Consider the following 13,961-nt stretch of genomic DNA (forward strand, 5'->3'; position numbering starts at 1 on the left):
GAAAACATAGGCAGCACAGTGCTCATGATCCACAAAAAATACAAAGGTATGGCATCATTTTTTTTTTTTTTTTTTTTTTTATGGCCACAGAAAGTGTGTTTAACAGGAATCAATGGAAATTCCAGCCAAGAAATTTGGCAGCATCAATCTGCGGGGCTGCACCCAGTGTTTGTACCTCAATGGCAGGAATACAAGCGCAAGAACATTTAAGTTTCGTGGTTTTTTATTTTCGGTTTAAGCAAACAATGGGGCACAAGCTGGCAAAACTCCGCTCAGCCTGGACATGTGGAACGGTCAGGACAAGCTTAACAGAACAAAGTGACTGTCTGCTTACCATAAAACACACACAGCACAGGAGCATGTTTCACCATTGTTACCTTGTGGAAAATCCCCTAGATGAAAAACTTTATGGGGAATCCCTTAACATTGGTGGGGGGTTTGTAGCATGAAAGTGTGGCTGAAAGCAATGGAGACAACAAATGTCATCCTGTTATAAGATTCCTGGGAAGCGAAAGAGTTACAGCACATACTGTAACAGGCAGCCTGTGTTTTTATACTGTGGGGGGGGGGCGGGGAACAAAGCTTAAACATAAATCCATAACCTAAATAGATGTGATGACATTGTATTATCCCTCCAACATGCAATAGTTGTGGAGTCACACACCCTGAGCCCCTGTGGCCTTCACTCATCAGTGAGCAACTAAGTTGAGGTTCAGTGTGGGAGTTGGGGATCGAACCAACGACCCCTGGGATAAGGTCCTGAGCCACAGTCGCCCCCCCCCCCCCCCCCCCCCCCCCCCCCCCCCCCCCCAAATGATGGCTAATCAGTAGCACTAATCGATATTTCCCTGCACTATATGTGTTTTGCAGCTTGTTCCTTGGATTCACTCCAGACGCCAGCAGACATGTCTGCACACGTTCAAGCTGCAGTAATAACAGATGCAGTGTTATTTTTCTCACAACTGTTGAAATTCTGGTTTATATGTTGCAGCTGAGCTGTTTTTTTTTTTTATGTTTCTTACAGGGTATTTTGCTTCGGCCTCGAATTTACAGGAAATGGTCAAGTTAAAAAAAAAAAAAAAAAAAAAAACTACAGGGGGAAACTCCCCGTCAGCTCGCAGCCCCTCCTCCCCGCACTGTGATTAAAGTGTCGCGGCAGAGACGAGCGGCTACAGTGCGTGTGTTAAGCGGAGGCACGAGCGTGACGACTTTTCCCTTGGCTGGTCAAAATGCTGTTATTAGCCACAGCATGGTGGGCATTTCTGGTGAGTACGACGATATACGGTGGGCTTTCTTGAGGTTTGGGGGTTTGACGGTGACCGGCGACAACACGTAAATCGCCGAGGGTGAACTCGTGCAAACTGACCGATTGTTGGCGTCCGATTTATGTTATTGTCTCGTTCACGCTGCCACAAATGTTTATTGCTTTAATGCGATAAACATGGACGAAATTGTGCGTGTTATTTTAAGGTCACACCCTGAACGCGCACTTTCACTTTCGTTTTAGTTAAAAAGGGCGTTGATTTGTGTGACTGAAATCGCAAAAACGGTGATATTTGCCGCATAAAGCGTCCACGAGGGACAGATGTGCACCTGCTGCCATCAGGTTTCACATTTGGCAGCTTAATGAATATTTGGGACTTTCCGCCCATCGTGTCTTGGTTTTGTGTAAAGGAAGTGAGGCTAACCGTCGTAACAAACCCCCCTCACACGGGGGGGGGGGGGAGGAAACACACACACACACACACACACACACACACTCTTAATAACAGTCAGTGTCGGACTTATTTTTTGCAGGTGGTGGCTGCTGCTCAGCCAAGTTGTGACCCAGAAACTCAATATGAAAGTGGCGGAGCCTGCTGCATGATGTGTGGTCCAGGTACATTAACGCTTTATGTTTTTCATGTTGCGCTCGGGCAACGTGGCCTTTCTGTTTTCACCCAGGGGGCTTTGGTTCCCAGTCTCACACACAGTTCACTTTCAGTTTCCATCCCTCTTTTTCTTTATTATATTCTGTTTCACTTTTGTCCATTGTACTGGACACAGATGTACTTAGAACCTTTTTTGTGAACGGTTGGATCACAACATCAATAGTAATCACCATAGCACCTGCTTAGAACCTAATGAACCTATTGGGTCTAGGTTATAATTCTCAGCTGCTAAGAATTATCCTTTGAATGGTTTGATGATAACGTCTTGATGAGCTCAGATAATGTGTCAATAAACTCCAAAATGAGAACACTTCATAAAAACAGACCAGAATAATGTTGTAATAAATGAGTGTTCGCCCCTGCATCCAGGATACCAAGCTAAACTTACCCTTAAATCGGATGCCACACATTCTTTAGACATCTGCTGTATTTGTTTTTCTAATGAGACGCTCTTGATTTGCAGGGACAAGCATGTTACCGTCCGGCACTTGTTCCAATCCTCAGTGCAAAGACTGTGAGGAGAACGAATATCAGGACAAATACACACAAGAGCCGAAGTGTCTGCGTCAGCCGTACTGTGATCCAAGTAAGCTCTTGTGACAAATTACACAAAAGCAGAGAGAGAGAGAGAGAGAGAGACCTTTGTTTGGTCTGTCACAACTTCCAACTGGTTTCCCTTCTCTGTCTTCAGATAAAAACTTTGAGGTTACCACTCATCTCAGTAAGAAAGTACAAAGCACCTGCCTATGTAGAACGGGATTCCACTGCTCCAGTGAGGCTTGTATAACCTGTGTACAACACACAGAATGTGGACCAGGACACGAAGTGGTGTCCAAAGGTAAGACACGTCTTTTTGATGCGATGGAACATCATTTCACAGAGAATATAAGAAAACATCAGCTTATCACTTTTGTTTTCTCCACCACTCTTGACTTTCAGGCAATCACACATATGACACGGTGTGTAGGAAATGTCCCGAAGGCACATTTTCCAACAACAGCGTTGTCTGTCAGAAATGGACAAAGTACGTATTGGACATCTAATGTATTTACATACATGATGGGGGGGGGGTAATGTGAAGTGGACACATGCTGTGTTAAGTGTCCTGGGGGATGCAGGCACCATCTTGTGAGGATCCTCTGCTTTTCTGTTTTTGAGCTGGAGGCTGTTCTTTCTGTGGGGATTCTGAAAAGGCCACTTTCACGTAATCATCCTTATTAGTCTCTGAAATGATCCCTTCTCTTCCTCCTCATCGCTTCGCATCTCCATTAAATTAGCCAAAGCGAAGATATGCTGCTAAGCACTGTGACTGGTACACAGACTGCGTGGATCACATCTCACATGTGCTTTGAACGGCAGCTTTCTCACTGCAAAAGTGCATGAACCGAACTATTATGGGATGTTTGCAATGACATGTTCACTATATTCAAAACAACAAATGAAGGAAAATAAGGTTTTGGGTGAACAGAGTTCATAGTTTCCATGTCAGAGATCCTTTAAACTAATAGTCTGTGTAAAGCAAAATGATGACCCGTGATAAAATAATCACCTGACCACCTGATCTCATTTGATCCCATGAGAAAGCCGGAATTCTCCTTTAACCCTGTGAACTGTATTGCAGGTGTGGGATTGGATACTACATTGTGAAAGAAGGAACCGCTCAATCTGACATCATCTGTGGTGAGTTCTGTGTAGGCAGACAAACGTTCTCAGAAAACTTTCTGATGTCTTGTTCAAAACGAAACCACCAAAGCGACAACATCATACAATTCATAAATCTATGTTGGTCTGTGGTTTTGTCAGGTTTCACCTACATACTGTATCTACACGGCACATTGCTTTTTATGGCTACAAATTAACCTTTTTCTTTTTTTTAAGAATTGAAAAATATTTATGGGCTGAATAACAGCTTCCTCATTTCTACACATTCTTACTTCCTCTGCTAAAATGCAAATATGTGACAGACATGAAGGTTACTTCATTCAGAGATGCGCAGCTAATAATAAATAAACCCATTTATAATAAACGCTCCTAGTCTGCTCTAGTTGTCATTTATTACTGGAGATGATACGTTAAACGTCAAATCTGTGGCTCATGTTCCTCTCTTTTTCTTTTCTTGCAGAGAAATCCGAGCGGATACACGTAGCCGTGATCTGTGTTATATTTTTAGGCATTTTCCTTTTAATAGCTGGACTTTTCTACTGTTGGTGCAAAGGTACGTTAAATTCATCTATTTTAAACGTGTGGAATGTTGAAATGCTGAAAACTCTCAATAATCCACATCACTCGTGTCTCTTCTTCTCTTCTTTTTTGTTCGGTAAACCAGGAAATGTAAAAGACAGCGTAAAGGTATGTGTGGTTTTGTGGTTCTTCTCTCTTTCTTTGTGACTGCTATGCACAGAGCACTATGGAAACTCTGTGCATTATTGCAACTAATGTTTACATTTACACTCAAAGACATTTTCTGGAATTTTTTATGTAGTGTAAATTTTTGTATTATTTTTTCTTTGTCTTTTTGCTATATGACATTAGATTAATATTGATCTCCTCATCTAACTGTCAATCTGTCGAACTGTTACTTGAACTAAAAAAACCTTTTAAAAGGGTCTACAAAGCATAGTATCTAGCATTTTGGGTTCTCTGTGTCCTTATTCTTTATTTCTCAAAGTTTCCCAATTAGAGTGATTTTCATAAATAATTGTTTGTGTAAATGTACCAGAGTTGGAGAAATGTTCATTTGTAGTGACTCTGCAGATGTTACAAAGCCTTTAAAAGTCTTAAAATGAATAAATCAATTATAAATATGAGCAATGAAAGGAAATGTGCTATATTAACTCAGACATTCCAGATTATGATCAATAAGGTTAAAAAGTAAACATCAGCAGGATTCACAAGTTTATCTTTGAGTGCAGATGCACATTGGCCTCCTCTTCGTTCGCTCTAATAACTACAGTGTATATAAAACAACGTAGCCTAAACCATTGGTTGTCAAAGGTGGTCTACCTGTTTTTCAGCTGACTACCCCCTGGGTCTTTAGAAACTGGAAGATACCAATTCACTTTGTCCCACCCCACTCCACCCATATTTGAGATGGTATCTTCCAGTTTCCTATTGACACCTGATCCTTGGCAGTGCAGGGTTGGTTGGAAAACAAAAAGACGGGGGGTCCTTGATAACCAGGATTGAGAACCACTAAACTAAAATTTACTGTTGCTTTAAATAAATTAAAAAAAAAAAGCTTCTGTTACCAAAGTTGAAACTTTAATATTCTATATTTCTGCTTTTGCAGGGCTGTGTTGAATCGTGTCGTGGAGAAGAACAAACTGAGACACCAAGAGAAATATACATACCAATCGCCGATATGCATGAACCAGAGCACAAATTCGTTGAGCAGTTTTCCACACAAGAAGAAGGTAGCACACAGGAAGGACATGGAATGACACCAGAGGAGAACTTGGATGAAGAAAGCCTGGAGCAGTCGTCATATCCTCGCACTGAAAATGGAAACTTTGTGACACAGGAGAGAGGAAAGTCCGAAGTCCTCTCCCGACAAGAATCCCAAACACAGACACCGACATTTACAGGCTCATTTTTCACAACTACGTGAACGTGACTGTCTTCTCCATTTTCCTCTTAACGGACACATCTAACTACATTTTCCCCAAGTATTAAATTCAAATCGAGCTGACACAGTCATCGTTAGAAGATTGTGCACAATACTATGTGACTTCAGTGCATTAGTTAGTAGCATTTTGTGAGTTGAGGTGTTTTCACTGTGTGTTTGTTGTAAACAGTAGGCAATCGAAGTATGTGGACAATGTACATGTGTGTACTTCAACCGCTCCAGCATGTAAATATAAAGCATTTGTTTTAAAATGTATGTAAATGTATATAAAACTGAAAAATAAAAAAATACGTCGTAACAATTCCCATGAAGCTTTAGTGGATGTTTCTGTTTGGGCAAATGTTCAAATATATGTAATACCCAATATGCAGAGTTACCTACAAGGAGTTCATTTTTATATATTGCTTATAGATGTTAGTATTATTAACAATGGGTGACTTTTAATACCCACGGTTTGAAAAGCTCTTAGTGTCGAGTTGTAGTTACGCGTAAGTCCCACACGGAGGCGCAACTGACACGTTAAACCAGTGAGAGTTCAGCAGTGTCCCGCTGCTGGGGGCTTTGGGCTGACAGAAGCCCACCTGAAATAAAAAAAATAAAAAATAGAAAATGCGCTTTATCTGTTTGGATAAAACATTTCAATATCTTTTGTTCAACTGCAGGAACCTCGAATAGTTCACAATTTATGAAGAATCTGAACATTTCAAATTTAGGGCCAAAACCAGTGCAAAGGGATTTAAGGCGCTTTGTGCTGTTACAGTCTATTAACAGATGAAAAATTCTACTTTCTACTATGTTGAAGCAAATCTATGAAGGTTCATGACTTGGATTTCACCCACATTGATTTTGTGCCAAATACAGAACAGACATAAAATCACTTAAAGCTGGACTTTATTTAAGCAAAAATATTTCTTAATGATTAGACAAAAGGAAAGATAATTTACAGGTCTATGGTGGAAAAATACATCTACATATATTTACAGCAACACCACATGTTTAGTCTTTGGTCTCGGAAGAAATGTTCATTCTATTGCAAACTTCAGGAATTCGCGCTCACGTCCCTGAGGTCTGACAGATTAAAGTGCAAAAGATGAGTCCGAAAGTCTGTAGATTGGGTCTGAACAGCCGCTCACACTGTTTCAGGAGCGGGAAAACATGATGGGACAAACAGTGCGTTTCTCGAAGCCCACTCAGCCCACAGTTTCCCCGCGGGGCAGTGAACGTGCTCCAGAGGTTTTCTCACGGTCTCTGAGGTGGCGGTCTCTGCCAGAGACCAGATTTTGGGTTTCAGACTCACGTCTTCTTTACTTTCCAAAGCGGCTGGTGTGTTATCCGAATCCTTCCTTTCAACTTTCTTGACAAGTGTAACGTCTGTGCGCTCGTGCTCCCCGCGTCGCTGCTGTCCCATCCCCAAACGCGCATCCACAGGTGCCGAGCTTTCCAGCGCGCTCCGCACTTGCTCGCCTGTGTCTGCACCCTCAGCTCGAGGCTCCGTGTCATTCTGCAGGGAACCCTCGTCTTCGTCGCTCTCTCCCTCCTGCTCCTCATCCTCTTCCTCGTCTGATTTGCCTTTAGATGCCCAGCTGACCCTGTTCTCCTTCTTCAGGCGCCGCCTTGCATTGGCGAACCAGGTAGAGACCTGCGTGAGGCTCATCTTGGTGATGATGGCGAGCATGATTTTCTCGCCTTTGGTCGGATACGGGTTCTTCAGGTGCTCGTTCAGCCACGCCTTGAGCGCCCCGGTGCTCTCACGCGTGGCCACCTTGGCGACTCTGCCGGGATCCTCTACTGCTCCCGGGCGGTAGGGTGGGTAGAAAGCTCCTCCGCGAGCCAGAAGCGCGTGATGGTAGGGGGAGGCGACCTTCAAGTCGAAACCGTTGTTCTGGAAAATAAAGAGAAGGAACGTAAGAACCGAGGAAACGAGGCTGGTTGTGCGTATTTACGCACAGAGCGAACGCACGAGTCAGTGAGGGGTTGATTCGTTTAAGGTTTCAATTACTATGTTTAGAACTCAAATCCTTGAGGAGGATGGCTTTTTTTTTTTAACCAAATGAATCGTTGAACTAAACTCACCATGTGTGCGACGTGCCTGTGGTGCGGAAAGGGGAGAAAGTTGTATCCCTGCAGTCCTGAGTATGTTATGGGAACTCCAGCTGCCATCGCCGCCAAATGCTGAGCCTGGTGCTGCTGCACGCCCGGTGGACATGCCACCACCGGGATCTGATATCCAGTCGGAACGCTCATGTTCCGCTCCAAGAAGAAGTTGCCAAATCCAGTTTGTGATGCGGGCATCTCTCCTGCGTCCCAGCTGTGTTCTGGTTTGAGTGGAGACCCAGCGTCCTGGATCTATTTATACACAGCCTGCAGTGTGTGTGTTTGAGGCGTTAGGGGGGGGGGGGGGGGGGTGTCGGGGGTCCCCACTGGTATTGACTGACAGCTACGTTCAAAAGACCTTCAGCTCTTGCTGACAACAAATCCCATCAAAGAAAGCGCTCTGCTGTTCCTTTTAGCGTTTTCGTGGAAGATGTGCTGCTTATCTGAACTGAAGTTTCCATTCAAATGCAACGTTTTCTTTGGAGAAGTCACGGAAAACGCGAATCATTTTACAATCAGTAACAAGCATATTTCTGTGCGGGTCTGTGGGTTTGTGTCGCTGCACTATTCGTTTATTTTGGATACAGTACAAAAAAAAAACGACACATTTGTATTTAACAATATTATAAAGGCTAAATTAAAAGAATAAAGATTAAAGCTTTCGCATTGTGTTTGATTCCACTACAAAGGCGTCTACAAGCTTGATGTGATGGTTTTAACACATCTCACAGGCCAGAAAACAAGCTGAATTCAGTTAACAGCTTCCTGTCAGTCTCTCCTGACTCTTCATCACCCACAGATCTGTGGTTCTGTGAACTGACTTTAAGTCCCTCAAACGCATTAAATGACCCCAGTAAACAATGAAAAGACTATTTTACGTACGTGTAAAAGTGTTGGTGAGATTAGTTGGATTGTCCCGAAATACTTTATTATTATTATTATTATATAATCGAGAAAAACGTGTCAAGTCCATAATAGCCGTCATTCAGGTTCCGTTTTTTAGTTGTTAATTTACTGAGTGAACCACAACAAACCGCCCTTTGACATGTCCGGTGGTTTTGTTTCGACGGCCCTAATTAAACGAGGTTAAGTGAAACAGGTGTTGACTAATGTATATGATAATTGTGAGATAACAGATGCTAATGTGTGTGTGTGTGTGTGTGTGTGTGTGTGTGTGTGTGTGTGTATGGGGGTGGGGGGGGGTTATCAGAGATAAGAGATTACACTTCTTATTCCACTGCCCCCCCCCCCCCCCCCCCCCCATCCCTGGCCTTCAAAAGAGCCACAGCTAAACTAAGTGTTTGTGTTTCTCCCATCTTGCATAATTGTGCTTATTATATGAACGGTGTCAAGATGTGCAGCGCTGGTGGTGATTGGAGTGTTGCTTCCATGGCTGATACCTAAAGGGGCTCATGAAAAAGACTCTCTTCCCCTTGCAGGTTTAAAATGTAACTGGAAGTGTGATGTTTTTAGAAATGTAAATGCCCCTCAGTGTTACTGCTGTCTGCATTTACAGGTAAATTATCTAATTCATTTCTAAAAATCCAGGCCTCACATATGTAGGAACAAACACATTGTTCACATTCTAAAGTGTGATTTCTCTAAAGCTGATTGTGCATAAAGATTCGGGATAATTTGATCTTGAAAACAAAGGTCAGCTATGAAAATTGATGTTCTGATTTCCTTGTTGCAGCATATTTCTGCTCACTATTTTGTTCATTTATTAATTCACACTCCGTCGCTGAAACTCCATCAGCTTGATGATGATGACGCCGGTCGTTTGTGGAGCTGTTGAACTGTGAAATCCACACACAGGCTCCATCAGTGCACTTTAATCTGACTCCATGTGAGAATGGTGAATGAGACACAGGAAAGTGCTAGAAGACCACTTCAGTGTCTGCACTAAAACTGAGTTAAAGTTGTCAGGTACAGGGACCCTGAATGCAACATGTGACAATTGATCACCTGTATGTGCTTATTTAAAGCAATATTAATGCAAATGTAGAGTCATTTCTATTTGTATTTGTGCGTGATGCTGGAGGAATTAGTGCTGAGCTGAAACTGCTCGTCCATAATCCACAGAAATGGAAGGAACAGCTCATTTGATTTTCCATTTCTAATTTCAGTTGTTAGTCTTTCATGCAAAAATGAGTGAAAACGCAGCAAAGCTTTTTATTCTCTGATTTCAGATTCTCAAATAACCTTTGTTTGTCATGTGTAGTAATAAACACAATAACTATAAAAACCTAACTTTGGCTTTTGGTCAAACTAAACGCAATTTTAGACTCTGTGAAATTGTTATTAGCATTTTTTGAAAGATACACTGATAAATCACATTACAATAGTTTGTAGAAGTCAACAAATAGTTGCCCAAAACATACGTCATCAAAAGCAAAAGCATCACTTCCAGTTCTTTATTCAACTTGCAGCACTTCACACTCAAATAATTAACTTTTGTTCAATTACTTTGCGGAAAGGAATAAATATGGAAAATAAACATTTGTAGCGATTAATAAATACATGAGAATGTGTTGCTATAGAAACTTGATGCGGAACAACAACATTAGCAGGTCAAGGTGGAGCTGATTTTAACCACGGACAGGTTATAAATTCATAATAATACATCATTTCTTAATGTTCTGTATTCAAAATGCATATCTGTAATGTGAAGCTGTCAGATGAGTAGTGAAATAAAATACGTTAAAATAATTTTCTTGAGTTACTTTTTTAATACCACAAGACGGGACGTCTAATATTCTATTACACCAGTAAGTGTCACTTTTAGTATGATCATGTGAGGAGAGCGAGAGAGCAGCTGGGGGTAGATACGAAGTGCCGAGGCTGGAGGGAAAGGAGGAATGTATTTGGGGGGGGGGACCTCAGAGCCTAAAGCAAATTTGTACAAGTGCAACAATGGGCCGACTGCAGCGCAAAGAGAAAAAGGCTTATTCCATCTGTGGTACACATCTCCCAACACAAACAGCTCAGGGCATCAGCCTTTGTCCTTCTTGAAGAACGTCTTTCCATTCTCTTCCTCTTTTGGCAGCTCGGCCACAATGCGGGCGTCGCTCCTGCTCCGTCAGGTCGAGTTTACGCTGTTTGCTGTGAGGATGTCGGTTGTTTACAGGAGAGACAAGTCACCAAATGGAAGATGATTGTCCTCAGCTGCAAAGAAAAAGTGGTGCTTATCTGTGCTCACGCTGAGTCCTCTGTATTAAAACGGGACTTTATATTCTCCGTTATCTCCAAATCGTCTGCCTGTTCCACACTACAGCTCACCAAACAGGCCGATGGCTTCGAAAGTCCCTTGGGAGAAAAATGCAGAGCGACAGTGGAAGGAGCTAATGAGCAGGTCAGGACAATAGGTTTGGTTTTGACCTCGATTACAGGCTCTCCCCCAACCCACTGGCTGACCAAGAGACTACACATGCAATTCGATTTGCTCATAGGTGGGTGTGAACGAGACAAGAGAAGCCTAAAGAGAATCCACGGAGTCCTGCTTGTTAGTGTGTTTTCACAGCTCTACTTAGTGAAAAGAGAGAGAGGACAGAGTCAGACGTTGAGCCCGGTGAGGGCGAGTATCACTGTGTGAAAAGAGCTTAAATAAGGTTGCAAATGAAACATTTTGTATTCAAATCAAACCGCACTTAAAGCTCCCAGCACAGTTGAGATAGAAGAAGAAGGATCCACTCTGTGAAAAGCAGAGTCAGCTGATTCCAAGCAAAGCTCCAATTTTCCCCCCTAATGAGATTTTCCTGGGGCACCAACACAAATGGGGAGATGTAAGCAAAGTGTGAATGTTATCAACCTCTCCCACCTCTTCGCTATCTGAGCCCCTCTTCCCAGACCCCCTTCCACTCCTCGGCCTTTGTCATTACTCTTATCAGGTCCATTCCATCATTCTTCCAAAATAGTGGCGGCGCTGAAACCGCTTGCAAATTTAAGTATGTCTTTGTTTAGGGCCGGGCAGTGGCCCGGCCCCCCAGCTCCCTCCTGGGTGCAGCCTGATTGATGGCCCTCCGCTGGGTGAGTGACAGGCAGCGTTGGTTGGGCACTGATGGCCTGTTTGACAGCTGCTGCTGCTGCTGCTGGTGTCCCCCCGTGTCAGGGCCCCCAGGATCCCTCAGCTAGAGGCCTGGCACAGTCCCCGGTGGGCTCGTCGTAGCGGATCAGCTTGTTAGCTGGCCTCACTTTGGGCTCAGTTCTTCTGTATGAAGTGCACCTGCAGCATCCTGTGTGGTTTGTTCCTGGGACTTACAGCAGCTTTTCCATTGGGCCATTCTGTACACACACCGACTGTGTGTCTTTACGTGGGTTTTTTTTTTGTGGAGCTGTACTGATCCAGGTCAATCAATGGCTTAAGGCCAGAAGGTTTCATTTGATTGTAAAAACTTTCGGGGCTTATTTGGGATTTGGGCTACATGGGAAAAAAAAAACGATGTTTTTACCCTGTTAGCGTTATCATGATGAACCCTGTTCTTCCACCTCCTTTGAAAGTTTCCTAAGCACACAAGCTTCCTGCTATTTTCCTGCTCAGGATGCTGGTGTGTAGGACTGTTTGAGCATAAGCAGAGCAAATAGGGACTGTTTTCATCAAGAACAAAAGGGTGTATTGAACATCTGTTGCATGTACCTTCCTAATTCAGTTTGCATCGGCTTTGAGTGTTAATTCTCACTCTTTCTCAATCCCATGTTTGCACGTTTCATTGTGAAGTTATCAGTACCACCGTGTACAAATATTCTGTTAGTCCTGCAGCCAAACATTTACTTGATTGAAAGTACTTCCTAAGTAAAAATACTCTATATGTAAAATGGCTCTTTTCATATCCATTAACATGTAATTATCGAATGATAATGGTCTATTCAGCACTGTGCTGCTCACTTTAATGATGCTGCAGGCAATGATGGAGCTGATTTTAACAGCCAGATATTCGGTTTTGAATCTAATAATTACACTGTGGATTGCTTTACATACTGCTAATTGGTTCGAGAGTTTTAAATCGGGAATCAATAAAGTGTTATGATTATGCTGGATTTAGTTTTATTGGGCTGACGTCAAAGTAACTAGAAATTAGAAAGTAATCAAGTAAACATTGTTAAGTGCTAAATATGAGTAAAATTTGTTTGTTTTTTTCTTATCTAGGTGCATCCTGCTTCTCCACCTCAGCTCTAAGCTTGTTCTCCCTGTGAAGCATAAACAGAGATTTAATATTCCTCCATAAGACACGGTGATTTCTGGTTGGCCAAAAAAAAAAAAAAGCACTTTAATTAAAAACTTTCATTTGGTTTCTTTACATTTTCCTAAAATGTCATTAACGTTGCAATATTTCCGGTGAAACACAGGCTTTTACAGGTAGCATCGTCCTCATTTAGCGCAGAAGCGGAACAAACTGAAGTCCATCCATTATTTTCTCCCCGTAGCCTCACGGGGAGCAGTTAATGAGGTTATTGGGCATCTGTGACATGACATCTACATTTTTGGCCTATTTGTGAAACAATGGTAACAAGGAAGCCGGGGACATTGGGCTCTGTGTTTTCCAACTTGAGATAACAAAGCCAAGCAGGCGCTGGTGGGAGGCTGTGCTCTCATGGAAATGAGCAACCGAACCAACAATGTAGCGCCTAATCTCTTCAGAGAGAGGAATCAGTTACACAGCAGTATGCAGCCCTCAATGCTTTTCATTAGAGTCAGCATGTCACTACACCCCCCTGACTCACACACAAACACACACACGCACACACACAACCCTTGTGTGTAGCCTCATACATGCACTAGATACAAGGTGGCCCCCACCCCAACAACAGAAGGGTTGAAATAAGTGGGGCAGAGGGTGGTATGGGGGGGGTGTGAGGCCTCAAAGCATCGGATTAGAGTTAATGTGCCCTCCCTGGGTTATAATCTCTTCAGAGGTGGACTTTGTTTGAGGGGCTTGAGGGCAGTAAGATAAGTATCTATTACAGAAACTCCCTCTTATCCCCCCACTAACATCCCCACTTCAAGAATGAAGCACAAAGGCACTTGCCTCTGTTCCCCTCTGCGTCGTCTGATATCCAAGACCTAAAAGCAAGTGCTGCCCTTTTCAGCTAATCAGGAATTAAGGTCTAAAGCCGTATGGAGAGTTAGCAGGGCCCATATTTACTCCATCTGTAGTGCACAAAGTCAGGTAGTTAAAGTAAGATCAAAGGCAGCTTAAAGCAAAAACAGGGTTATTGTATAGAGAGGGGGGGGAAAAAAAAGCATTATCACAAGTTGGAGAAGTTGAAGTGTGAGCAGGCAGGTCACTCAGTCCAGAGACGAGGGAGCCGCAAGT

The 13,961-nt window shown here is 42.9% G+C and overlaps 2 protein-coding genes across 2 annotated transcripts; one reads left to right on the forward strand and one right to left on the reverse strand.

The window, feature by feature from the left end:
- Positions 1-1,108: 1,108 nt before the first annotated feature.
- cd40 (CD40 molecule, TNF receptor superfamily member 5) lies at positions 1,109-5,859 on the forward strand. The gene is made up of 9 exons (XM_067528219.1): positions 1,109-1,265; positions 1,798-1,879; positions 2,395-2,517; positions 2,623-2,769; positions 2,871-2,955; positions 3,553-3,611; positions 4,054-4,146; positions 4,258-4,280; positions 5,221-5,859. Exons 1-9 carry the CDS (start codon positions 1,230-1,232, stop codon positions 5,536-5,538), a joined length of 966 nt encoding a protein of 321 aa, XP_067384320.1. The 5' UTR covers positions 1,109-1,229; the 3' UTR covers positions 5,539-5,859.
- Positions 5,860-6,444: 585 nt separating this feature from the next.
- irx7 (iroquois homeobox 7) lies at positions 6,445-7,921 on the reverse strand. The gene is made up of 2 exons (XM_067528577.1): positions 7,630-7,921; positions 6,445-7,438 (listed from the first exon to the last, which is right to left on the reverse strand). The coding sequence occupies exons 1-2, from the start codon at positions 7,846-7,848 to the stop codon at positions 6,686-6,688; spliced, it is 972 nt and encodes a 323-aa protein (XP_067384678.1). The 5' UTR covers positions 7,849-7,921; the 3' UTR covers positions 6,445-6,685.
- Positions 7,922-13,961: the final 6,040 nt, after the last annotated feature.

Source organism: Channa argus, chromosome 13 (assembly GCF_033026475.1).
Source record: "Channa argus isolate prfri chromosome 13, Channa argus male v1.0, whole genome shotgun sequence".
Lineage (NCBI taxonomy): Eukaryota > Metazoa > Chordata > Actinopteri > Anabantiformes > Channidae > Channa > Channa argus.

Excerpts from the sequence above, each read along its gene's own strand:
- cd40 (XM_067528219.1), top strand. The coding sequence starts at position 1,230 with ATGCTGTTATTAGCCACAGCATGGTGGGCATTTCTG. Across the intron at positions 2,956-3,552 it reads GTCTGTCAGAAATGGACAAA|GTGTGGGATTGGATACTACA; the intron begins GTACGTATTGGA and ends ACTGTATTGCAG. Across the intron at positions 4,281-5,220 it reads ATGTAAAAGACAGCGTAAAG|GGCTGTGTTGAATCGTGTCG; the intron begins GTATGTGTGGTT and ends CTGCTTTTGCAG.
- irx7 (XM_067528577.1), bottom strand. The coding sequence starts at position 7,848 with ATGCCCGCATCACAAACTGGATTTGGCAACTTCTTCTTGGAGCGGAAC. Across the intron at positions 7,439-7,629 it reads ACAGGCACGTCGCACACATG|AACAACGGTTTCGACTTGAA; the intron begins GTGAGTTTAGTT and ends TTTATTTTCCAG.